Genomic DNA, 26,618 nt, shown 5'->3' with positions numbered 1-26,618 from the left:
AACTCCTTTTTTTTTTCCTCAAAGGTTTGTTTTGGCAATCACCCAAAAGACCCCCGTCGCCTATTGAATTCAACTTGAAAGACAATTTGTGAGTATGGGCTTCATTCAAGATGGGTTTTAGTGACCCACTTCTCCGTCTCAATATCCTCAATGACTCATGCTCCATCTGTTACCCATCAGGCACCTCACCTTCGTCGTCAGTATGGCCCGGCTGTTTGCAGGGATCTATAACATCCCCTACTCCGAGAAGGTAGGCTGTGGGATCCAGAGCAGCAGTCCCCAACCTTTTATACGCCATGGAGCGGTACTATGTCAGACAGTATTTGTACGGCCCGGTGTTACACCATATTCAGTTGGCCAACATAAAGTGACACCTGTGCCCTGTACTACGAACCTCGCTGAACATACCCAGGCTTTCTTGGGAAAACCTGGATCGACAGAGACGCAACTCGCGATCAGAGTTAAATGGTACTACGAAGCTCACTTAGGATTCAATTTGTCAATCATGGTTTCCCACTTTAGGTTCAATGCGTGTTCCCGTGAAAGGGGCGTAATTCGCGTAATTTTACTCACCTCTTCAAAATGGATAGATCAAGAGCAGTATATTAATATATCATACTATAATATCACTTAAGAGGAACAGATAGTCATAATGAACCCCTATGAGGAGTTCAATAATCTGATAACAGCTAGGGGCAACACAGTTGCACATAATACGGCTAGGGTGGCGTGCTGGCAAAAAACTGCAGATTGTGTAAATTCCTAAGTAAAAAGATTCTGCATATTGTCTAAAAAATAACTATGCCAAATTGCAGAATTGTTTGCCAATAATCCCAATAAAGTGATGATGATTTCAAAATGCAAAAGCAACGTCCAACCTGCCTTATTCTATAATTTAGAGAATTCACTTTAAACACACACAAATACATGTAAGAAATCGATCGCATATGTTTACAACCGCTGAGATGTGGTCTGTGATGTGGTCACCATAATGATACAGCGACGCTAAAAGAGATCAACTTTCATGTCACAGCTGTCCCAGGCTTTGAGCGCAACACACCTCGCTAACCCACTAATCAAGGTTTGTAGTACAGGGCACTGCACTCGCTGTTGCATATTTTCTGCAACATGCACGAGCATCGTGGACGGCCATGAAGTGGGCCATGAAGCGGTTCACATGCAGAAACGTGCACTTGCTTTAAGGGTAGACTGAGTTCACTACTAATTAAAATTGTATCGCCATCGATCAGTTGGGATGGGTTCATTCGTTTTGTTACACCGGCGGATAAAAGCGGTGTAGCAAAGCGGTTGATATGCCTCTGTGGTGGCTGGAAGGAGGGATACACACGCACAAACTCTCACAACAAGAGCGTTGCTTCCCCAGGATCAATGTGAAGAGTATGTGGCCAGGGTTCTCGGCGAGGTCACCATCCCAGAATACAAACCCTCAGAGAAGGTAGGTTCCCTAAACCTGCTCACCATCTCTTTTTAGTAATCCACATGACCGATCAACCACTTTGACTGCGTGTGTGTCTCATTTCAGCCAATCGAGACAGACGAGTCGGCCAAGAAGCCAGACCAGCCGAAGCTGGCGCTGAGCAGTGAAGAGGAGAGGGAGGCCATCACACAGCTGGAGGGAGCCATCGCCGCCAGACACGTCAGCCCAGGTGACTGCTTAGTTAGGAGCTGGGGATCCAACAATTTGCTCCTCCTCACATAGGTTATCCAAGATGTCCCTCAGAAAGGCCGTGGAAGTACGTTACTGCGTCTGCAGTAAATTATTGTTTTAATGAAGTATTATATAACTGTAGGCGCTACCAAAGTGGCATAAAATGTATATATTTAAAATATATTATTTTCAATTGGGATCTCAATCTCTGTAAAATAACTTTTTGCTACACTGATATCAATCTTGAGGATTGTTCAGCAGAATAGGATATCTCCTTCGCTAAACAATCGTGTATCTCCTTACTGCTGCCACAGCAGCTGTAGTTAGAATACATATCAATGCATGCATGTTAACATTGAATAATGAGTATACTCTTAAGACTGGGGTGGGCTCTTTTCATCGGGGGCCTCATAAGAAATTCGGAATGCCTTTGAGGGCCGAGGAAATTCTGTCATGTTTACTCGCGGGCCACTCAGAACCGGCCGTATGATGTCCGGGTCTGCTCTAAGAGGACGTCTCTTATTGTGGTCTGTTGTGTTGTTTCCAGAGTGGCTGCAGGTGTCCCCCATGCAGTTTGAGAAGGACGACGACGCCAATGGACACATGGACTTCGTGGCGTCGGCGTCGGCCCTCCGGGCGAGGATGTACGCCATCGAGGCCGCCGACCGCCTGAAGACCAAGCGCATCGCCGGCAAGATCATCCCCGCCATCGCCACGTCGACGGCCGCCGTGGCAGGACTGGTGAGGCCGGACGGCGCTCTCTGACCTCTGTGTCCACTCCGATGTTTTCCCTGACTGAATTTGACATTGAATTCATGTCGTTTCTGAGGCGGGATAACAAGTAAAGAAATGTATTCTTCATAATGTCCTTGGTTGAGATTGAAATTCATTTTTGTTGTTCTTATCAAAAAATCCATTTTAGGTGGCGCTGGAGCTCATTAAGGTGGTGGGCGGCTATGGATTTGAATCGTTCAAAAACTGCTTCTTCAACCTGGCCATCCCCGTGGTGGTGCTCACGGAGACCGCGCCCGTCAAACGCACACACATCAGGTAGGGGGGTGCAAGACCTGCCAAGCTAATGACTACTCCGGCTGAATTTAGAAAACGCACACATCAACCTACCTACCTTTTGACTTGTCCATCTGCAACCTTAGGGACAACATTTCCTTCTCCATCTGGGACCGGTGGACCATCTACGGCCATGACACCTTCACCCTCTCTGACTTCATCAGCGCAGTGAAGGTGAGCACCTCCACACAGGGTGGCTTCAACTGGAGTAGTGTTTCTTGTGGCTGTTTTAGGCTCACCACAGCCGTAGGGTTCTTGTTTGTGGAGCGCTCTAACCTGTCACCGCTGTGCAGGAGAAGTACGGCATCGAGCCCACCATGGTGGTCCACGGCGTGAAGATGCTCTACGTGCCTGTGATGCCCGGACACAACAAGAGGCTGAAGCTGACGTAAGCACCGGCGGTTTTTTGTGTCCCCTGTTTGTCCAAACAGTGTGTATCTGTGTAGCTTGACTGGGACTTTGTCCTGGCCGCCACAATGGATCCTTCTCAGAGGCGTGGTCGCAGGATAAACAGGAGACGCTCATTAAATACTAGGTCACATAAAAGTAGTTTAAGTCTCCTAGCCGTCCCCTGCTACTGACAAGGAGTAGTTCCAGAATAAGGCCCAATCTCAATACTTCCCCTTACCCCTTATCTTCCCCCTTACCCTTGAAGTTGCGCGTTCATGTGAGAGCTAGTGGTGTCTCAATACCCAATTTGATCAAGATTAAGGGATAAGATTGAGTGCTATGTACCCCTTATTTTTAAGATGATTTGAGAGCTCACTTGCTCCTCCAAGGGCTATCCCAGAGCACATAGCGAAACCGGGAATTTTAAAAAAAACATGGCTGCTTGATGCGAGGAATATTTTACAGCTATCTACACAACTTTTTATATGTTTATAATGACTCGGTTTGATCTGAAATGTGCTACACGAACGATGCATAGTATTGTAGGTCTTAACTGAAGCTTTCAAACGGTAGTTTTAGGATACAATTGGCACGTATACCACCACTCCATTGGCTTATATGGTAGCTTGCCAGCTAGATGCTAGGCCTGCTGCAGCGGATTCGAATTATATCCGAATCCGTTCGGTTCGTTTACCACAGTTCGGAGCATTCTGGAGATCCGCGGATTTCGGTTTCATGAAGGCATTGCCTTATGTAGAGTATTTTGCCTACTGTAGCCTACGTCCGATACAAAAAGGGTGTTTAGGACCCAGCGGAATGCATTCTCTCCAGTGCTGCCCGAGCCAATGAGACTTTTCCCGCCCCTCCCTTCAGCCTGTCAGCGTTCAAAACAAACTGGGCTTTAAACTTCGTTGCGCTCGTCGCCAGAGTTCTAGAGTTATCCCTTACATGTTACAATCAGTGCACCATGTTTTCAAATGCATTTAGGGGAACATTTATTGCACAAAAAAGCCTTGCAAGTTGTCTGATTGCAGTCAATTAACACATTGCAAATAGCCTGTGGGTCTCATTCATTTTTGTGTTTCTCCCCCAAACCCTCCGTCAAAAAAAAGTCTGCCTTTTTACTATCACGGACATGATCCGAACCGTATCCGAAACCGAGGCCCAAAACGGTTATCTGAACCGAACCGTGGACACACTGATCCGTTTCACCACTATGCTACACACACCCTCAACTCTTCAACGATGGCGGCAGCATCTAAGATATATATATCGCTCTTCTTCTCTGGCTTTTATTGGCGTTTCGGCGCTCTGGTGACGGGGCAGCCAGCTGGCGACGATGAATGATGACGTACCCGAAACCGAGTGGCGTCTCATTTCATTGGGGAAAGATCTCAGCCCTTGGCCCTTACACTTGCAAGTGCTAGGGTTAAGACAAAGACAAAGACAAAGCAAAAGGGGCAAGGGGAAGAATCGAGATTCGGCCTTAGTTTTGAGTGACACCTGTGTTATGGGTCCATTACACTTTTGTGAAATTGGGGCGTAGGACCAACCCTACAGCGTGGCCTTTCAGCGATTGTATTTAGGTCTCCTTGTTTCCGAGAGATTCCATCTCGGCATGGGCCTGTTTCTCCCTGATTCCCAAGTCCTCCCTGTGATCCGTGGCGTTCCTGGTCTCCCTCTATCTCTCTCCAGGATGCACAAGCTGATCAAGCCGCCGTCGGAGCGCCGCTACGTGGACCTGACCGTGTCCTTCGTGGCCGAGGCCGACGAGGACGAGGACCGCCCCGGCCCCCCCGTCAGGTACCACCTCCACCGCCGGGCGGGCGGCGAGACGCCCTGACGGCCCGGCGGGACCACCGTCGACCTCCTCTGACCCTAGCGAGCGTCTCCCCATGCATCTTGTTCTACCCACCATTGCCTCGGCCATTGCCAAACGCTCCCCTCGCCCCCCACCCTACACATCACCATGAAGGGATCCAACTAGGGGGGGAAACCATGGCCCTTATATAGCAAGTCTCCTCCTCAGCAGCCCCTCGTATAACGGTCCGGAACAAGGATGGCCAGTGCTGGTTCCAGTGGTCGACATCCTGTGTGGACCACTATGTGACTAAAGTAGCACTTAGCCCTGTACATAATTTCTTTTCAAATTTGGGTTTTCTACTCTGGTTTAAATGCACAGCTCTGTCTGTATCAATGCCTTAATTGATAACTCTGTTGCGTTTGTGGCAAAGAGTCTCTCGACCGAATACGTTTACAGATGCCTTCATCCAACCCTTAAAAAACACCATTAGGTTTTTATTTCAAAGCCCTGACAGACGGTAGAAGAGGAGCTTAGAGTGACGCTGAGGTCAGTAGGGAGACGTCAGCAGGAGCTTGTTTAACGGGACGAGGGAACGCCGTTGTAGACGTGTTGCAGGTTAATGGGCTTGGGCAAACCCACCAAAGATACTGATTAGAAGTGTGTCTCCACGTCAGCTGCGTCCCTGTGACCTCTTCCACTGCCTGGTTTCTGACACGAGGGGTTTCAAGAAAGTGTTTAAGATCGATAGCATGGTGGGTGTCTGTGCAATGCAATGTTTCAGTTTGGAAGAGCTTTGGAATATACTTGAATAGACTTGCTCGCGGTTTAGGTTTCATCCCGGGTCCTTGGAAAGAAATAGTTTTAGTTTTTTTTATTTAGAAATGGGGCATCTGTAACAGGAATCACCACCAACACTCCTGCATTCGTGGAAAAATATTTTTTTCTTTTAAATTCAGTCAAACACAATGTTGTCGACCACGTCACTGGAAGTTTGTCCAATGACATTTATTTGTCGTTTTTTCTGTCACCATGTTGTTTGAGACCGCGCCTCTTAAACATCTGTCCAGCCGTGGTGTGTTGGTTAAGTGTTCAACAGTTAGAGGGCACCTATTTAACCAGTGTGTGTGGTCAGTGTGATTAGCCATCGCAAGCCATTTCAGAATCGGCCTTGCCCTGTATCATAGTCACATCACAAGTGGCAGGCTCGTCCATCAGTTATACATTCAGGTGGACCCTCCAACTTGTGATGTCACTAAGTCACAGGGCAGATTTAGAAATGGCTTGCAATGGCTAATCACTCGCACCTGGTGGTTAAATGAGGGCAATTTATCAGTCAACCCCAGCACTAAAGGCATTGTCTAAATCAAGACCGCTCTCCTGGTTCAGGTTCCCAGAAATGTTCTGGCTTGTGATTGAACTAAGTTAATCTCTGGTCTTGGGTTTCATTGAAATATCCACTCTAAATGATTGATCTTCAGTTGATCTAGGTCGCACAAAATGCTTCCCCTATCGTATTTATTCCCTCCTTTAAAAAAAAATACGAGAAACCCAAGCTGGCTAAGTTTGTTTTGCACAAATAATGTCTAAACGCTGACCGTAGTAGATTTGCAATTTAATGATGTCATAAATGTAAAAAAATATAAATAAAAGGAAATTCAAAACAGTGCAATGGCGTGTGAGTGTCTGTTATTTGGATGGAAATTCATTGCAAAGATTAAATTAAATGGCTTAAGAAATCCAAATGAGGTGTTATACCTCCAGTTCATATTATTCATGGCACGATTGTTTTCTCATTATGTACAGTACCAGTATAAATAGGATCAATTCATATAGTTACAGTTCATAGTGTATCACTATCCCTGAGTTCATCTTTTCCTTGCATGTATATATTGAGTTAAAAACAGTTAATCATGGTTGTCCGTTAGCATTCTGTGTTATATGTCAAGGTCTTCAAGGTTACCCCAGCTGGGTCCAGCTTTTATCTTGGCCTTTAACTTCACATACAACTTCACCGCAGTCTCCATCTCTTTCTTCACTATCTGAGCCACCTGAGATGATTGGTAGAGAAAACACAATTCAAGTATAGTCAACAGAGTGTGCTCGCCTGAAGATAAAGCAAACATGAATTTGGGGAGTTTAAAGATATTCTATAGGCCGTAGTGTTTTTTTTTCATTTTCTCTTGTCTGTCGCTAGTAATTAGGGATTGATTGGTCCAGCTAAAAAAGGTAGCTGAAATTAGTTCAATGGTTACAGTGGATTTTCCCTAGAATAAATGTTCCCCTGTCTTCTGGAAAATAGGGAAGTGCGTAGAGTTGCAAATGCTTCAGAAATGTCATATCTAAAGTGGAATTTAATTTAAAAAAAAATCTATGCTTCAATATATATGTATAAAAAAACTACAATGAAGGTTAGGAATAGACTAATTTGATCTAATACAGGACCCTGGAAAGCAACGTTTGCAGTGTGCTCTGTGTAACGAGTTAACGTCCCACCTGGATGAGGTCCTCTTCTTTGGTCTCATAGATGAGCTCGTCATGGAGCTGCAGGATGAAGTAGGCTCCCCTCAGATGGGACGTCCCGCCCCGCCGACTCACTGGGGAGAGAACGGCACACAGGCCAGTCCAGACGTGTTCTTAATAGTCTAGATTTGAGTCTTTTAATGTGGCTTCTGTGTCATGCACGTAGGGGGCCACTAGTCTGGAGCAGGGCTTCCTCAACGGGTACACGACAAGTAGCAAAAAATGAGGTTTTTAATAACGTAAATGGTAAATAAACTATAGTAATATAAGTCAAACATATTCCATTCTAAATATTATATTCAGAAAGTAATTTCTCCATTTTATTTTTCTTCGCATGCTTTGTTCTGATCGACTCTTTCATCTCCGGATCGTAAACACGTGTGGTAAACGAGGTGGTTCATGGCCATTAGTCCTGACAGTGATGACCCCTGCTGTTCATTGGGACGAGGCCCTGGATGCGACCCCTACCCGGCGCGGTGTGCTGGTGGGACAGGGGGGCGCTGGGGTAGAGCTCCCGCAGCCGCTTCTGGATGTTGACCGTGGCGAGTTTGACGATGTCGGCGGCCGAGCCCTGCACCGTGGTGTTCACCGCCTGCCGCTCGGCCTGGGGCGCGGGGGAGGAGGGGGAAGATGGGTTTCAGAAATAATCAAATGGTCTGGGAAAACTCTGAAGATATTTAACGTGGGACTGGGGCGGGGATAACACCAACAACTAACCTCACGGCTCCACCGTCTACGTTTTAATATTAGTGCGTCACATCGATCTGATTGAATCGAATGATGGTTATACGTTATATAATGTCAATGTAGTCGCAAGACAGATGTACTCGATCAGGTTAAACTGGTATGAAAATGGGATGGTATGATTTCTAACATGGTATGTGAGAAATCAACCCTAATTAAACTGACCTCTTCAAGAACTATACACCCTTTTCAAATTTGAGGACAAAACACGTGACCCGCTTTATACTAATCAGGGGTCTGCTACCTTGATGCCATGAGTCATAGAATTATCTCCACTAGCTTAGTGAAGATGACCTGCTGACCTGGTACATTAAAGTAGCAGACCCAGAAGTAGTGTCAGGGTGAACAGAGTTTATCCTACCATGCCGTCTCTCTGAAAACGTCAGGCAGAACTGAAATGCACTCATAGTGACCCCATGTGATAACTATGTCAGGCTGCATGTTAAACCCATGCCCAGGATAATGAACACGCTCTGCTCACGTGTGCTTTGGCGTAGCCGTTGCCGTTGGTGATGGCGGGCAGGTACCTCCGCCGGCCCGTCAGGGTCTGGACGTAGCCCCTCCTCTGGCAGTTCTTCACCGTCTTCCTGAGGAAGGCCTGGACCCCTGGAGCAGACAGAAGGACGTCCCCGCTCAGTGATGGTGGAGGTGGTTCAGAGCACACTGGGATTGAAGATGCTTTCATTCATTGAAAACAGGTCAGCATTCTTCGGTCAAGCAATATAGTTCCTGAAGACAGCTGAATGGTTGCCAAGCAACACAGGCGAGCGTATTTTAGGATTGGCGGCGCATTGGTCCGAAAACGGACTTTCCACAAGTGTCATCACAGGACCCTCACAGGTGTCGCTCACAACACTAATTATCGCTGCTTTCATATAGCAGAGCAGACGAATTAGACTGAACTTCACTAGCTGAGTCGAGGTACAGCTTTTATAAAAACAGGTTTGATCTGTGTTATTATTCATGAATTGTATGATAGAGCTGAAGGATATTAGATGAAGAGTACCTGTGTATCTGGATTTGAAGCTCTCGATGTAGCAAGCTGCATCGTTCTCATCCACACCCATTTGCTCCCCTAAGGACTTGGGTCCCATCCCATAGATGATGCCGTAGCAGATCTACACACACACACACACACACACACACACACACACACACACACACACACACACACACACACACACACACACACACACACACACACACACACACACACACACACACACACACACACACACACACACACACACACACACACGAGATACTGAATTAATGAATTCTCAGGTATACATCATGAGAATACGTGTGTGGCACACACACACCTGCTTGGCCTGTTGTCTGAGGCTGTCGTTCACCGAGTCCGGCTCAATGCTCTTCCACTCGGCTGCAATGCAGCGGAACACGTCTGCTCCGCCGTTCAGCACCTGACCCATAACACACGTGTTATAACTGGCATGCATCAAGGCAATCGCTTAGTTTCATATTGGTTAATAAAATGTCCCTTTTAATCGAATCATCATCTAAAAGACCAACACAGGGGTCGCTCATAACACCCTAACACCGACCTTAACCCCTCTAGAACCCGTGCCCTGGTACATAGCAGTCCCAACAGACCCCATGGGAACCAGGGACTCAACCAGGGACCCAGGGAGCCAATCACAAAGACTCACCTGCAGGAGTCGCCGGTCCTTGGACAGGTGGGCCAGCACTCGGAGCTCCAGCTGGGAGTAATCTGCTGCCAGAATCATGCCCCCTACAGCACACAGGGAACCACAAGCCCAAGGACGTCAAGGAGAGCAGCTTTCACAACAAGCATCGACTCATCGCATGGCAATTCAATTGGCTATTCAAATGTAAATTGAGCGTGTATGAGTGGTACTGCAATCAGGTTATCGAATGATGATGTCATGATAATTCAATACAAAAAGAATATGATGTTAAAAAATCTATTAACGATAAGGAGAAAAAAATGCGCTCCTCGATAGCGGAGGTGATCTTAAATATAAGCGGCTCGTCCACCTGAGAAGGGCACAAAGGAATGCCGCATGCTGACGGAGAAGGCCGGGCCTTTCTTTGGACTGCCGACTGGAGCCGCCGGGATTATAGTGCGACGCTTCCTCCTGTGAAACAATGACAGCAGGATTACAAACTGAGCTTTCCACAATGTCTACAGATTGGCTGTGGGCCATTGATGAACACTGGACAGTTCATTATTTGGGCCATTTGGGCCTTGGAAACAAACAGCATCTGGAAAGAGATGCTCCATCCAGCGTAACGTCGTCAGCCTACCCTTGTTTGTTTGCAAGATGGCGGGCGTCTTGTGAAGGGGGGCTCTCCCCCACCACGGTGGGCATGTCGATCTCAAAGTCCTTGGGGACATTCTGGATGTTGGGCTCTGTGAAGCTGACCCGACCTGCGGAGCATGTGGATTCAGAAAGCCTTGTTCAGTCCAAGAAACCAAAACCCACTTCATCATAACGGAGAAATAAAGGATGGGTCCGTTTAGCTCAGGTTGAAGGACACGGTTCGATTCCCACTGAGGCCAGCCGTAGGATGCAGACACTTATGGGATGAGTAAGATGTCTGGAAGAAAGCATGTAGCGTTTCTAGTGACAGTTTCTAGTGACAGAAATTCCCAGATATGTCTCTGGTCGTTACCCGTGGCCGTGTGGGTCTGGGCGATGGGGTGGATGCGGTCCATGGCCAGGCCAGGGTGGTGCCTCTTCTCCCGCTGAAGGGGGAACACCACCTTGGTCATGGCGTTGGTGATCCGCCGCCACTCCAGAATCACCCCGGGCAACAGGTGGAGCGGTCGAAGCTTCTCCAGCACGTCCTGACGACGTAGTGAAACACGTCTCACACACTCTGCGGGCCACACTGAGAGCTTTACAATGAGGGGCGGTACCAGATGTACACGTTTTGACATGTCTTGTACCTTGGTAGTGCTGAACTGTTTGCCCAGTCGCACTTTGCCTCCCCTCCTGGTGTAGCCCAGAGTCTTCTTATTTATAACCCCGCCCACGTCACCATTTGGGGGCAGATGGAGCTCAAAGAACAAGATCTGCAGGACGGAAACACACACACACACACACACACACACACACACACACACACACACACACACACACACACACACACACACACACACACACACACACACACACACACACACACACACACACACACACACACACACACGGTTGGATGATATATCCTGAACTTTGTTGAACTCTAAAGAGTGCATTATCTGTCATCAGGCATCTTATTACTCAAGTCTTTCTAATCCAAAAAGTATATATTGGATTGGTTCAAATGACCACAGCATCCAAACATCATAGAGATACCTGTGCTATGTCGTCGATGCTGGTGAGGGAGAAGCTGTGCCCGGCCATGGCGTATGCCTGAGCCTCCAGGGCGCTGAGCTTGGCCTGCATCACGTGCTTCTGCCTCTCGCTCTCCCGCACACTGAAGCCCAGGCCGTTGAGCTCAAGCAGGGCCAGACACCGCTGGGACGGCATCTCCACCCGCCGGAACACGTCTGGTAGACGCACGCGATCAGTACAACTTAAAAGGTCCGTCATTTGGAGGTACAGTAGGCAACATTTGTGGCTTCATGCCGGCTCCAGTCTAGATGGGAGTCTACACTGTGCTCCTCAACCCTCCTTCTCCCTCCCCTCTCCCAAACCAGTCCAACCTCAAAAGGCGTGGCCAACAGTCTTGACAAGAAATCTCTCCACCAAGCTGCAGATTCAAAGCAATTTACCTTAATCCCAGTAGCCTTGAAGTTAGTCTTCATGGCACGATGGGTTTGAGAATATCATGTGTGGTCGTGTTTCCTTTACAATATTGTACATTTAATTGAACCCAAAGTCCAATCCGTGTTTAAGTCCTTTACAAACCAATGCAGGCTGGCATAGCCTTACCCAGCATGCCGTCTTCCTCCAGCAGGCCGGTGAGGTGGGTCATGGCGGCGTGGATCAGCACGCTCTCTGTGGCCGCCTTCACGCGGGGGCAGTGGGTGCTGGCGTACCGGCCCTCCCCCAGCCCCTCCAGTAAGGCCAGCTCTGCGGGGCAGTAGAAGGTCACCATGTTGGCCAGGGTCCTCTCCTCGCTACCTGGGTCCACCAGCCAGCAGGCCACCTGTGGCACCGCCGGGGTTCAGTTATTATCAAAAGGACGATTCAGGTGTGTGTCAAGTTTTTGCTTTTGCACATTGCCGTCGTTATTCCAAATCACAAGTAGAAATCGTGAATCAAATGTATATTTTATGATGTGATCGTGGTGAATGATGGCAACATCGCATTTGATAGTTGAGTCAGTTGATTTCTTAAGTTTGTTTACAAAAACAAACAATTTATCCAGCAGATGACTTCCATGTCAATTTCTTCACTTTAAGTAAGAGAAAAAAGACATTCATCCGTAGGATATAACAAAAATAAAGGATCATTAAGTATATATGTTTGTCTGTACCTTGGGGTCTTCACAGCTTCCCTCCAGACTGACACCACAGCTCAGCACCAGTGTTTTGTACACATGGATGATGTCATAGGTGATAACCACGACGGCTGAGTGGCTGACCAATGGCCTGTTCAGACAGGCCTTCACCTGCTCCAACCTCTCACTCACTGGCAAATCAGCATCCAGCGGAGGCGGGGCCAAACTAGAGCTCAAACCTGCAGTGTTACACACAAAACCAAAATGTATTGTCTGTGGTTAAGGATGGTGTCTGTGGTTATGTAAGGGCTGGTCTGTGTATTGATAGGGTTCAAGAAAGATATATTGAACTACAGAGAATTAAGGTCTGTATTACTGGATTTTTTTGCCCTTTGATAAAAAAAAAAATTGAGCTTCCAGACTAATACACAATTGCAAATTAATCTGGTGACGTCAGGCTATTTATCGTAGCCAGTGCTCGCCAATGACCAGCATCCACCTGAGCTCTGCTCCTGCTGCAGAGAGATGTAGAATGCATCCCTCGAACCCCAGCAGACGCTCAGACCCATCAACACCAGCCCATCCTCTCCCCTCACTGGGAGCCCGGCCGCACTGCACAGCTTCTGCCGGTTTGCTGACCCTGCACATATCACATACAACACGTAACGTCATTGTTATAGTGGAGTGCTTTATTGATCCCCTAAGCAAAGTTTAAGTGTTGCAGTAGAAAATCACAAACATGACTGAGAGAACACACAATGAGGAAGGTAAAAGTAAACAAAATATATCCAAATACAAATATGACGATACTAGATCCAACTACAAATAAATAAATACAAATTTAATTGAACTTCAAGTCAAGTCATTGCTATTTTTGTACAAATGGAGGAATCTCCTTACCCAGCACCTGGGGGGAGTCATAGGTGGTTAGGCTACTGATGTTGGTAGGAAAGTCCTCCTATTACAGTCCTCACTGCAGCAGAGCTGAAGGAGCCACTGACTGAGGCATTCTGAGGCTCAGACAGCATTCTGCTGTCTGAGCAGCAAGTTATTTAGGGGGTGTGCACGACTTGGGGACTGGGGACAACAGTGTACCCACTCGGCGCCTCTTTCATCCTCAGCACACGACATACTTAAGTCCCATGATTAAGAACAAGGGTGGCTGATACATTAATACTAATATACTATATATACTATTGATTGCACATGATTGATATAGTCTTGCAGCGGATCACAATCAAGCTCTCAAAGCGTGTCTAGAGGACCACCCACTACATGTGCACCGGCGGCGCTGACCTCTCTTGTGTTCCTCTCCGACGCCGCCCTCGGGATGCTGGGTCTGCTCTGGCCGTTGGCAGGCCAGTGCCAGGGCGTAGCGCTCCTTTGTCCTCCACTCGCTGATGAACGTGTGGAAGAGTCCCCGGTCACTGGCCACGTCGATGATGGAGAAGGCCCCGGAGCTGCTGGGTGTGAGGGGGCCGCTCTGGGACAGCTGGAGGCTGAAGCCCTCGTCGATGACCGAGGTGTCTTCATCAGGCTGGCCGGCCTCCGGCTCAGCTGGGATCGGAGGGACAGCGTCTGGTACCTCCGAGCGGGTTCTTGGCTTGTGGTCGTCTCCCGCTTTGGATCTGTGGTCGAGTTCGGGAGCCGGTCCGTTTTTATCGTTCCCGGACGTGGATATATCGGCAGGCTGGGGACGGTGGCTGGGTCCTGGGAGGGATGTTTGACATGTTGGAACCTGCTTTGAGCTGCGTGTGGAGCTGCGGAGGCCTGTGGAGCTGGTGGACCGTTTCAGAGGCTTGGCAGACAGAGGCGAATGGACAGAGGAGGTTGTTAGTTTGATTCTGGGAGTGACAGGTGCCGTCTCCTGTGTGGGGGGGATGAGGTCAGAGGCAGAGGATGGCCTCTCTCCGGCTTTCTCTTGTCCAGGGCCTTCCTCCGTCGCTTCAGAGCGGCTCTGGGCAGCAGGCGGGAGTGTCTGATGCTGCCGTTTCCCATCCCTCCCCATCACAGGCTGAGGTATTTCCAGGTCCTTCCCGGCAGCATTGTGCACGTGGGCTAGCGTGACTGATGCTGCTGTTTTTATTGTTGTGACACTTTGGAGGGGTGGGTCAGCCATGCTGGGCCACTGATCGAACATCTCTTGCAGTCCAGGGCTGCAGTCAGGAAAATGATCAGGTGAGCTCTGGATGTGCTTGGCTTTTGCTACACCCTGTCTGACTTCATCCCTGCCCGCTCTCTTGCTTGCCTCACCCATGTTCAAGAATACATGATCATGGTTTCTCGGTGGCTCAATTTCTTTAAACTTTTCTGCTCGACCTTGGGTCCCACCTGTATCCGTATGGCCCAGCTCGATTGATTGGAGCGGTTTGGTTTTGGATGGGGCCAGGTTGGGTTCTGGTAGCTTAAACTGAGCAGGCTTAAGGCTTGAAGGTGATCCCTGATGGGCTGCCATCAGCGTACGGTCTGGTTTGGACCGTTTACCTTCCCCATGGCTACGTCTGCGCCCTTCTGGGGATCTCTCCGCGTGTCTGAGCAAGCTCTGCCTCTCCAGGAAGTGCTCCCCCACCAGCAAAGAGTCACCCCATTCAGACAGATTGAAGGACGACTCGCTCCATTGCTTAGCCTCTTCTGCCTCCTGATTGGCCAGAAGCTCACTGCGTCGTCGGTCCTGACCAGAGGGAAGTTGGGGGTTTTCTGCAATCTCCCCTCTAAGCGGCTCCTCTTGATCTGGTGGAAATAGCCCGTCCTGGTCTGGGCTGAGGCCAGCGAGAAGGGAGCCCTCATAGAGACTGTCAAACAGGAAGCTACTGCTTGCATTTAAACTCTCAGAATCAACCGGATCCACGTCTAATGCAGGGCGGATGTCAGCCTCCTCTTGCTTCTGTTTTTCTTCACCATCTTCTTCGTCCATGTTCTCACAACCATGTACTCTTGGAGTGATCTATGGAAATCAATAACGACCATCCATCACTAATCATTCAGATAACGTACAATATATAATTGTGTACACATTGACCAAATATACTATCATTATAATTAGAGGAAATAACTCCACTGAACTGACTCACCTGGTGGCTTGCGTCCAGGATTAGTTCTAGCTGGGCATCTGTGAGAGAAATATTAAATCTTGGACCAGCGTCATCAGGTCTTACATGGGATTGGGCCTCAGTTTGAGAGCTGTGAGCGTTGTTTCCAGCATGAGGTTTCTGCACCTCAGGCTGGAGTCTTCCTTCATTCGTGTTCTCCTCCAGCACTTCACCTTCCTGAAGTCTGCTCGCTCTCCCCTCATTCAACTTTTCCCCCTGTTCCTCTCCTTCCCCGCCCGCCTCCCCTCCCACCGGGTTCACCTGATCAAACATGATCCTCTCGGTCATCGAGTCCAATTCAAAACTGTCGGATCCAAAGCTTTCCTCGGCCTCGTTGGAGTCCACTGGCATGGCCTCCTCTCCATGAGCTCCATCCGTGTACAGCTCTGGGGAGGAGAACCGCTCCTCCTCCTGTCTCCTCCTTCGCTCGGCCACAGAAGAGAGGGGAGGTGTTGGCGTGGGAGAGTTGGACGGCGGCCCCACAACTGGAACCGGTGACGTCTGAACATTAATGGGAGAAGTGGAATCGGGAAGACCCCCTAAATCACCCGCTTGGGGGGGATCGGTTGAAATAACGTCGGCCGTCTGTGGAGGTGTTGGAGAACTGTGACGTGGACTTTGAACTATCTCCAATTCAGAATCCACTGATGGCAGTGCTTGTTGCACAGTTTGGACAGCTTCCCACACATTACTCTCAGTATGAATAGATTGGAGGACTTTGCTCAAGGCTTTGGAGTGCTTTACCACTCCCGACCGAGCAGGGGAGGCCACACAGTCGGCGGCGGCGGCATCCTCTTTAAATGCCTCTGCAGAACCCAGATACTGCCCCTGCCTTCGGGGTACTGGGGCCCGGAACCGAGGTGGGGGCATGGGGGACGTTGGGGGTAGAGGAAGGGTCTTGAGCGGAGGAAGAGGACTGAACACCAACTCCGCCAATTCCTGCGTCAGGCTTCTGTGGCGAACGGCCCGCTTTGTGTTCACAGCTTCTGGTTTCGTGGGAGTTACCTCTTCACTCCTGATCCCGATTCCCTCCACTGCTCTCTGGCCCTCCCTTCCAGCTGCCCCCTTCCCCACCGTCTCTGTGCCTCTCTGCTTTGCCACGTGTTCTGTCATTTCCGGATTGTGAACGATGGCAACGGTTTGATTGGTTGATTTAGCCTCTGCTCCTCTCTCTGTCAGGCCGTCGTGAGCTGTCTCTGTTCTGACTGTGTGTCGCTTGCTTCCCGATGGGTTCTCATCACGTTTCTCCTCTGCTTCTCTCTCTGCACCTCTCGTCCTATTTTGATCTTTTTTCGTATCCTCTTTCTGCCCTTCTGCTCCCTTGTGTATTTCCCTCTTATTGGGGGATTTTGATTGGCTGCTGCTGTGTCCGTCATCTGGCCCTGTGTCAGAAAGAGTCCCCGGGTCCCACTGGACCCCCAGCTGAGCCAGGTCTCCCTGGAGGAGGAGCCTGGCCTCAGACACAATCTCATTGGCTGCTTCCTTTTCCGTCAGGGCCCGCCCACCACTGACCCAGACGCAGCGCAGGCTCCGCCTCTCGGCTGCCTCCACCTCGCTCTCGTCCACGGCCCGCTTGGAGCTGTCGACCACAGCGGGGCACGCCGTTACTTCAACAGGTTATGACAGAGGGGAGACCACTGACCACACTGAATAGGCTAAGGGAAAAGGATTAGCAAATAAAGACGGCCCTGCCCAGACGTTCTCTTCAATTCACTGACGCCTGTGACCGTCAGTGAATGGAACTGATAACGTTATCTAACAAGGGCATGTCAACAAATGTCATGGTTTAGGGTTAGCTTACGCTTGCATACAAATAGGGAAATGCATTACAAATGTCCAATGTTTGCGATATACATAAAATGTGTATCACAAAATGAACCCCCCCACACACACACACACACACACACAAACTCACCTCTTAAAGGGAACGGCTTTCCGCAGTGCTTTCTCCACGTCGGCAACGGTAGCCCTGGCGAGCTCGGCCACGGTGCACAGCCCCTGGGCGTACAGCGCTCGGGCCCGCGTGGCGTTCAGCAGGGACACCCGCACCAGGTCCACCAGCTCCCTCTGCACGCCGAAGCTCAGCCGCGTCTGATACTGGGACAGCAGCAGCTCCATGCTGCTCCAGCCCAGCCGCTTGCAGAACACCGTCACCATGCCTGCCGGGACAGACAGAGAGACAGAGAGAGAGACAGAGAGAGAGGAAGGCGGACAGACAAACAGGCAGGCAGACAGAAAAAGAGAGGGACAGAGAGAAAGAGAGAGTTTGAGGGGGGGGGGGGGGGGGTGGATACGATCATTTAAATGTCCCTGACAAGCTTGAATCATAATTCCCACAGTGTTGAACTGAAAAAATGAACTGGCGTGTGCGTAACACATCTAGCATAAAACAAGCTTTAGTCCCTTTTTTTGACATTTGACACTAAATTACAGTTGCACAGGTTCAACATTCAGATCAAAACTACCCTAGGCTCCACAGCAGCTAAGAGACTCTGGAACGTAGGTATGTGTATACGAGACAGCAACGGGCATGTGTTAACCCTAATAAACTGTGGGCCATGTACCTGCGTATGTGGAGGCAGACTGCTGCAGCGACTGCAGCTGGCCGCGGTTGCAGTTGTACCTGGAGGCCACCGTTGCCAGGGGAACCTCCTTCACCAGGTCCTGCAGGACCAGGGTGGTGAAGAACCTGAAGGAACCACCAGCTGGTTAGTTCACGCACACACAGCGTTGGACCACAAGTGTTAAGTTCCTGTTACACAAGAAAAATCAAATATGCCCAGAATAAACACAACTGTACATAATTTACTTTAAACTCCCTCATTGCTAAATCGAGTCTATTATCTTGCTGATATGTTAAACATCTATTAATCAACTACACCCCCCCATCCCGCTGCGTTTGGTTAAAGTTGTAATGTTGTGTTGATTGATGACCGACTTCCACGATAGTTTGAGAATGAGAACGAGGGAGGAGCTGAGTCTGACTGACTCAGCTGAGAACCGTGCATTCCATGATTCGATTCACCGCTACCGGAAACGAGACTGAACGAACGAACGAACGAACGAACGAACGAACGAACGATTCTGAACGATTCTTCTTGGCGAACTGACCGACGCAAACTGAATCGAGGAAAAGAATCATGAAATCCATCACTAATGCACACTACAAACAGTGGGAGTTCTCATCTGGGAATTTATTACGCATAAAGTACCGTGGAGTGAACACATATCATTCAGTTTAGACATGTATTTTAAAAACAAAAGGGAGTGAATACGTGTTAACCATCGCAATCTATAAATCCATCAACTTTACAAACAAAAAAAACACACACACACACGGTACACAGAACCCAGCCGGGAATAACCTTAATACAGGAATTCCTACAAATCAAACCCAGACGTCCACACAGCTGAGCCCTCACCGTTTGTGGACGGCCATCTGCCGGCGCTGCGCGTCCGTCTTGGCGACCAGCTTGCCGCTGACGGAGCGTGCCAGGAAGCCCTCCTGCACGCCCACCAGCTCCGCCACCCTCTTCATGGAGGAGGGCAGCTGCTCCCACAGGCAGAAGAACTGGTACCAGTCGATGGTGGTCCAGTCGGTGTACACCGGGGTGATCTGAACACACGAGGGGGAAGGGGGGTTGGACTTGTGGGTTCGAACCGCATCCCCAAGAGCAAGAGGCCTGACCCCTACTCGCTTTCTTATGTTATGCATACATTAATCATAAGTAAGTTGACGTGAAAAATAGAAGTGGTATCATCATCAGATGATTAAAGTTATGTTAATTGAATAAATAGCATGTTGTAGTAAATACTGAATAGAAAATAGCCAATGTATATTCTCTTCCATAATATTGCATAAAGTCATTCTAATTTTGGGTTCTAAGGATATGTTTTGCACATTCAATTATCCTCGACAAATCCCCTTCAATCTGTTAGAAGTCACAATGATATATTTAAATAAGAATTTGGATGTGCAAATGTTTGGGTGTGTGTATATATATATATATATATATATATATATATATACACACACACATACTGTATGTATAGATATATATATATATATATATATATATATATATATATATATATATATATATATATATATATATATATATATATATATATATATATAAAAATGTAGGGATATTCATGTGTGTACCGTCTATATACACATTATTTACGATTATTTTGTTCATTGAAGAGAAGGATCCTCCTCTTGTTTGTGTCCTGTTGACCCATTTTTATATCTATATTGAATATATATATACAAAATGTGTGCACCAGGTAGAGGGTGTGCAGGTCGTTCTCCAGTACGAAGCCCTTCATGGCGCGCTGCAGGTCAGCGAATATCCCCAGGGCCTCGGGGGGAGAGAGGGAGGAGGAGAGAGTGGCTGCTCCCAGCAGGGACGGAGCAAACCGCTCCTCTGGCCGCCAGGAGGAGAACACACATTAGGCATGGGAACCAAACAGCCTAATGCTCAATGAGGCATTAGAGATTAAAAGGTGACCGCTTTTTAAACGTCTATTATTTAAACCATTTTTCAGTCTGTGGCAAATATGTTGAAATAGTCAAGAGAATAACATTCTCTCTACTTAATGATGGAAAAGCGGATAATGAAGTCTAGTGGTAATCTACAGTGTGGACATTTGATCACTAGAATAAGAACATATTTTTCCTAAATAGTGATGATCTTGATCCAAATCGTCATCAATTTCATTGTCCTCCTCATCCCCACGAGGCCATCAATAATGCATTCATATATTTCACCTTATAAAAATGTATTTAACTGTTGTTAATAGTTATTCATTTTTTTGATTTGATTACTCACATTTTATTTATATAGTAAAATGTATTTATTTAATCTATCCTTCTGCTATTTCTCAATTTCATTTGGTTTGTGAGAACAACCAAATAAACCAACAAGAAAGAAGAAGAAATCCCCTTTCATAGCCTGGTATGATCTAGACCAGTACTCAAACATCATCGTCCTCAACAACTGAGCATCCAAAATTAAAATTAAAAAAAGAGGCAGCCACACCTTCCCCCTCCTTCAGGATAGTGATGAACTCATTCTCCATCAGCCACTCCACACAGGCCTCGATGGCGCCCCTGTTGGTCTCGGGCTCCGGCCCTTCCTTCAGGCCCCCGTCCGAGGGGTCCCGCTCCCATCGGGCGCTGGCGGCCAGCAGCGTGCAGGAGGCATACACCCGCACATCCTGTGGGGTGCTGGCCACACCTCCAACGATGATCTGTACGTTGGGGGGAGGACAAGGCACTGAATTATGGATGTGGTAATGGAGGTAAACACATCCCTGCTCTGGTGCACACAGAGTTGATTACACCTCAATGCTGCAACCTCAATTCAATACTGTCTTACTCTCCCTCGAATGGTAGAGCTAAAGCAATGCATCCATGGACAAAGTGTTCAACACCACCAGTACGATTTAGAGTTAGGGTTTCCATTCCCACTCCCCCAAACCCTGAGCGAATACGTGCCCTTGTCTGACCACCCAATTGCTTACATTATGAGGAGCTAGTAGGAGGAAGACTGAGCAACACATACCTCCAGGATGGCTCGAAGCATGCTCGTGGTGACACCATCCCCCTCCTGCTTCACCAGGCAGCTGCTGATTGGTCGAAGCACACCCTGGACAAGGGTAATGCCTTTCTGCCTCTCAGACTCCTTGCACACAAGCACACTCTCTCCTGTCCCAGAGAGAGACAGCAGACGTCCAGCTTGTTACAGTCACTGTGTTGGACGTGCCGTCAGACTTTACCAATTATTGATGTTTATTGACCTTCATTTTTAAAGAACATTTTTTGGATTTTGTTTGATTTGATCCACCCGCCACAGAAACTAACCAGTTTAGTCATTCAAACGTATATATCTTCCGAACTCCAATGTGGCATTAACAGAAAAAAATAAGCAAGCTTTACGGAAGCAGCTGTCAATGGCTTTCGTCCTTGGCCCACTGCCCACACCTCTCACGGTCTCGCTACTGAACCAAACCACTTATCATTGCATCATTTAGTTTCTCAGTCATTTTGGCCACTTCTATTCGTGGGTTCTCTTGCCTTGGGTGTCCACCCCCTTGCGGCCCGCCCGCCCGGCCATCTGTTTGTACGTGAGAGGATCTAGCAGGTGTCCATTGAAGGTGGGGGTTCGGATGATGACCCTGCGGGCCGGGAGGTTGACCCCAGAGGAGAGGGTAGAGGTCGCGGCCAGCACTTTGACTAGGCCCAGGCGGAACGCACCCTCCAGAATGTCCCGCTCATCGAAGGTGAGACCTACAGAGGACACAACCAACAAAACCATATGGTAGAGGTGCAGTACTTGCATACCGTCTGTTGAATAAGGGTTTCACTTGTTAGTAGAAGGAAAGTTGCTATGGTAACCATCCACCCTGTAATCCAATAAATGAATTCCTCGATAAAGAAAGACATTGATGCCATCTGTGAGGACAACACGGCCAAAGATAAAATCGTAAATACATAGTTAGAATATTCATATTTTTCTTTCTTTCATTATTATAACAACCATTTCCTTAATATTTAAATGGCTACGCTGCAATTGGTTTAATCACCAGCGTGGTGGAAGCCAACCCCCCAGGGGACGCAGCGCTGTAGGGTAGGGTCTAGCCCAGCAGGGGTGCGTCTCAGCTGGGCGATCACATCAACCAGGCCCTTCTGGTCCAGACATACCGCCTGGGGGTCGGCCCCAGCCTTGCTATCTGCAGAAGACAAACAATACATGACATTTTACCACTGGAAGTAATACATCCACAATTATTAGACAGTCAATATAATCATTCCTGTTAAATGATCATTCATCTATTAGTGTCATTCCTTTGATTCTGATATCTTTGTATAAAATGTAGCATGACAAGGTATAGACAGTAAAATAGTTTTCCATAAACAAAAGTTAAATAGTGCAAAGATGCAAGAATTCACCAGTATTTCGGAGATTGTAGAATGCTCTGGCGATGCTGTCGGCTAGCTTCTCACACCAGATTTTTGAGGGGCAGAAGAGCAGCACAGAGTGGCCGTCTCTCACCGTCTCATAGCTCAAACTCACTATGTGGTCGTCATCCCCCTTATATTAAACACACACGCAAACAGTTAACACACAATTAACACACAAACACAATCAACACAGTTAATCACCTCTGGATTGTTGGATCCCCTCCCCACCTCCCAAACTCACTCACCTTCACATTGATGGCAGGAGAGAACTTTCGAACCAGGGAGAGTGTGTTGTCGTAGATGTTGCTGCCCACCTTGACAAGCTCCTGCAAGGGGACCGGCCTGAAGTCGGTCTGATAGAGCTCTGCTCCCAGCCACCCAGCCAGCAGGGCCAGGTTAGGAAGGGTGGCACTCATACCTATTATCTGCACCCCATCAGAGAAGGAACTGTTGGGACAGATTATACATGCATAATCAATCACACGCCAACACCTTTTTGAAGGAAAACGATCAGTAAGACCAGACCAACAAATCCACCAAATAGACCAAGTGACGTAATAAAAGACAGACGGACCCTTTATCGTTCCGCTGCAGTGCAATGAACCGTATCTTGGTCAGCAGCAGCTCGAGAAGGTAGCCCCTCCCGGAGTCTCCCACCATATGCAACTCATCCACCACCACCATCCCTGTGATGACCCCGATGAAAAAATGCAAACGCAAAATGAGAGAAACTCATTTGATACATGTCATCGGTGAATCGATACATCAGGTCCGTTACCTAGAAGGTCCATGCTGTCTTCTTCTATCAGTCTGTTGACGAGGGAGTTGGCCTTCTCTATTGTGCACACCGCCACGTCCAGAGCCCTGAAGCCTCCTGGCGCCGAGGTGCCCCCCATGTAGCCCTCCACCCGCACGCCCGCCTCTTCAAACACACTCTGCGGGGGCGACAGACAACACAGACACACACTGGTGATGCAGCCGCATTGTTGATTGCCCGAAAATGTATCTATTGTAAGTGTGATGATCCTGTCGTACCCTCCGTTTATTTACCAAGTTAACATATCAAACATTAGCTGCTTATTCATCCTTTGTTACTTGTCTCTATTTCAGCCAGATAGAATGAACACTTGAATGAACACTGCCTATTGGATAAGACAAGCTCATTTAGACATTGCTTTCTTCTGGAAACTAATGTTGTGATGTTACAGACTGAATGAATGAATGAATGAATGAATGAATGAATGAATGAATGAATGAATGAATGAATGAATGAATGAATGAATGAATGAATGAATGAATGAATGAATGAATGAATCCATCCATCCATCCATCCATCCATCCATCCATCCATCCATCCATCCATCCATCCATCCATCCATCCATCCATCCATCCATCCATCCATCCATCCATCCATCCATCCATCCATCCATCCATCCATCCATCCATCCATCCATCCATCCATCCATCCATCCATCCATCCATCCATCCATCCATCCATCCATCCATCCATCCATCCATCCATCCCTCACCTGAAGGTAGTGCATTTTCTCTTTGGCAACCGAGACGAATGGCAAGATGAAGAGAGCCTTCCTTTTAGTCTCCAACACACGCTTCAGCATCAGCAGCTCCGACACCAGCGTCTTCCCAGCACTGGTGGGGGCTAAGACCGTACAGGACGACGTGGACCGAGGGAGAGATAGCTTTGTTGAACCAAAACGCACGGCAATACTAAAGCGACCAACTTCTTATGACCTGCACGTCCACTACGAACTCAGCCGTGTTACCCGCGTAGACGAGGTTCTGCCCCTGCAGGACCTGGCCGACGGTGAGGCACTGGGCCTGCCAGTCGAACATGTGGGTGACCCCGTGTCTCTTGTAGCGCTCCAGGACGGGTTTCGGAAGGCCCCAGCTGGACAGCAGAAGCTTCTCTGCGTGCTCTTCAGGAGCACGCATGGCAAAGCCTAGAGAGAGAGATCATATCACCTTTTGTTAAAAATCTGGCTAGGGGCAGTTTGATAAATGATATCAGACAAAAACTTTGAATTCAAAATGTTTTAAACCGTTGAAACAATGGAATCGATGATATACAATGTGTACTCCTATATGGTATATCTTTATGACAGGGCAGTTGCTATGTGCTGATATGATGGTTATAAACAGCACTATATCATTATCAGCCCTGCACTTAGTTCGAGAGGTATACCAACACCTGGCTTTGGGGTAGCCTCACCTTGCTGAGTTAAAGTGTCAGGGAGATGACTAGCCTCGAGGCCAGTGGGTATTGTGAGTACAGATGCCGAATGATTCTGTAAGGACCGCTGGAGTTCTGCCTTCTTCCTGGCCGCTGCCAAGTGGGTGGGGCTAAACAGGATGAAGTTTGTGGAGGCGTCCAATGGGGAGTCGGCTTTGCTAATTGGACCAGCTTTTGCCGGGCTTAGAGGGGAGTCTCTTCTCCTGGATTTGTGCACCCGACTGTTGAAAATGAGTTAACCGTTCAAGAACCATCCAACAAATCTGAATTTAATAATAAGGTGTGAATTTAGTGTGAATATACAACAAAGTGGAAGTGGAAGTTAAGACTTACCCAGGATCCACCGCTTGCAGCTTGGTCGGTGTGTTTCCATGGGGCAGTGTGTTGCTGGGGCCCGCAGAGTCTGATTGGCAGCTCTTGGTTCCTCTCTGAGGAGGCTGTGCATCCTCCAAGTCCTCGCTAAAGAGAAGCTTTTGGGCGAGATCTTTGCAGCCGGCCCTCCGCAGACTCCCACCCCCATTACTGCTCTGCTTGCAGGCTCGCTTTGCTTCACTAGCTTGTTCAGGGTGGCAGTGGGCTTCATGTGTGATCCGATTGGGACGTGAATTACAGTGTTGAATGGATTCTTCACGGTTCAGACTCTGTGTCGAGTCGTTTTTCCGCTTTCTGGTGCTATTGTTTTGTCCATTTGTGTGGTTGGTGATTGGTGGATCCATTCGAAGCAGAGGTTTTACAGGGTCCAGGGCATCGAGTGCCTGCATCATCTCATCGTCAAGTGCCAGGGAGGATTCCCCCAATGGAAATACCGCTCCTCCGCCCTATGAAAGCAAAGGGGTCTCCTGTCAAACTAGCAGTGCTCAAGGTAGCAGTAGAAAGCTGCAGCAAAATGATATCTGGAATATATATGGATAATAGCTTTGTTTCTTTTCCTGAATTATATTATTGTGTGGATTATTATCTGTATGGTTGTGATTATTGTTTAGAGTGGTTCATGTACTTTACCAACATATTCGATTTGTCATTGATAAGTTGTTTTTTATATATCTATATATATATATAGATATATAAAAGCGTGAATGAACGATTATTTTAAGAGACAGGGATGACAGTAGGAATCAGATTTCCTTGCAGTCAGACTCACCACGTTAGAGCCCTTGTGGTTCTCTGTCTCCAACATCGTTTTCTTCGAGAGTTGACCATGTTTTCCGGTAATTGGTTCATTGTAGACTTGATTGCTGTAAAAAGCACATCGGGCGTAGTAGGTGGGAGGTTTAATAATGCATATTCATATTAATTTAATTTCAGTGTAACTCTTGTATGCATCCTTATTGTACAACCATCATGTACAGGTAGTCATGTAGTGAACTAGTCATGTATGTGTTCTGTACCTTTTCTTGACGATCTGGTGTTGTCCCATGTAACATTTCTTTTTATGTGGAGGGCCCAGGTTGCTCATACCGACAACTTCGTATGAGTCGACTTACTGAACGTCCAAGTTGTTTTGAATTCATACACATGACATCGATGTAAAAAAGTAAAACAGTAATCGTAAAAATTGCTTTCTATATGTATATGTTAATAAACATGCAAGCAAATTGCAGCTGTTTTCACAATATTTAGACTCCAAACTGTAAACATAACTTAACACGCCTGAAATCAAAAAAGACCGCTGCGTTGG

General features: G+C 47.9%; 2 protein-coding genes across 3 annotated transcripts in view; one reads left to right on the top strand and one right to left on the bottom strand.

Moving 5' to 3' along the window:
- uba6 (ubiquitin like modifier activating enzyme 6) overlaps positions 1 to 6,600 on the top strand; it is a 15,782-nt gene extending 9,182 nt beyond the window's left edge. For both annotated transcript variants that reach the window (XM_060047039.1, XM_060047040.1), the window contains exons 24-32: positions 25 to 88; positions 181 to 250; positions 1,385 to 1,456; positions 1,544 to 1,667; positions 2,217 to 2,410; positions 2,592 to 2,719; positions 2,824 to 2,911; positions 3,031 to 3,125; positions 4,823 to 6,600. In XM_060047039.1, the coding sequence (XP_059903022.1) occupies positions 25 to 88; positions 181 to 250; positions 1,385 to 1,456; positions 1,544 to 1,667; positions 2,217 to 2,410; positions 2,592 to 2,719; positions 2,824 to 2,911; positions 3,031 to 3,125; positions 4,823 to 4,970 (983 nt within the window). In that variant the 3' untranslated portion in view covers positions 4,971 to 6,600. The remainder of the gene's footprint in view (positions 1 to 24; positions 89 to 180; positions 251 to 1,384; positions 1,457 to 1,543; positions 1,668 to 2,216; positions 2,411 to 2,591; positions 2,720 to 2,823; positions 2,912 to 3,030; positions 3,126 to 4,822) is intronic.
- polq (polymerase (DNA directed), theta) lies at positions 6,523 to 26,618 on the bottom strand. The gene is made up of 35 exons (XM_060047037.1): positions 26,329 to 26,618; positions 26,082 to 26,175; positions 25,274 to 25,758; positions 24,920 to 25,161; positions 24,474 to 24,650; positions 24,219 to 24,349; positions 23,467 to 23,623; positions 23,263 to 23,374; positions 22,934 to 23,135; positions 22,677 to 22,818; positions 22,310 to 22,456; positions 21,801 to 22,013; positions 21,289 to 21,431; positions 20,764 to 20,974; positions 20,006 to 20,148; positions 19,141 to 19,334; positions 18,283 to 18,407; positions 17,634 to 17,877; positions 15,701 to 17,297; positions 13,926 to 15,573; positions 13,129 to 13,269; positions 12,666 to 12,868; positions 12,119 to 12,335; positions 11,540 to 11,733; positions 11,131 to 11,256; positions 10,854 to 11,028; positions 10,485 to 10,608; positions 10,215 to 10,315; positions 9,866 to 9,948; positions 9,518 to 9,619; positions 9,202 to 9,313; positions 8,677 to 8,801; positions 7,920 to 8,055; positions 7,425 to 7,525; positions 6,523 to 6,979 (listed from the first exon to the last, which is right to left on the bottom strand). Exons 1-35 carry the CDS (start codon positions 26,394 to 26,396, stop codon positions 6,866 to 6,868), a joined length of 8,529 nt encoding a protein of 2,842 aa, XP_059903020.1. The 5' UTR covers positions 26,397 to 26,618; the 3' UTR covers positions 6,523 to 6,865.

The sequence above is a fragment of the Gadus macrocephalus genome, chromosome 3 (assembly GCF_031168955.1).
Source record: "Gadus macrocephalus chromosome 3, ASM3116895v1".
NCBI classification, from domain to species: Eukaryota; Metazoa; Chordata; class Actinopteri; order Gadiformes; family Gadidae; genus Gadus; species Gadus macrocephalus.
The sequence above is the reverse complement of the archived record's forward strand: the minus strand, read 5'-3'. Positions and strand labels throughout refer to the sequence as shown.

Excerpts from the sequence above, each read along its gene's own strand:
- polq (XM_060047037.1), bottom strand. The coding sequence starts at position 26,396 with ATGAGCAACCTGGGCCCTCCACATAAAAAGAAATGTTACATGGGACAA. Across the intron at positions 23,136-23,262 it reads CTGCAGCGGAACGATAAAGG|TTCCTTCTCTGATGGGGTGC; the intron begins GTCCGTCTGTCT and ends CTGTCCCAACAG. Across the intron at positions 15,574-15,700 it reads TCCTGGACGCAAGCCACCAG|ATCACTCCAAGAGTACATGG; the intron begins GTGAGTCAGTTC and ends TGATTTCCATAG.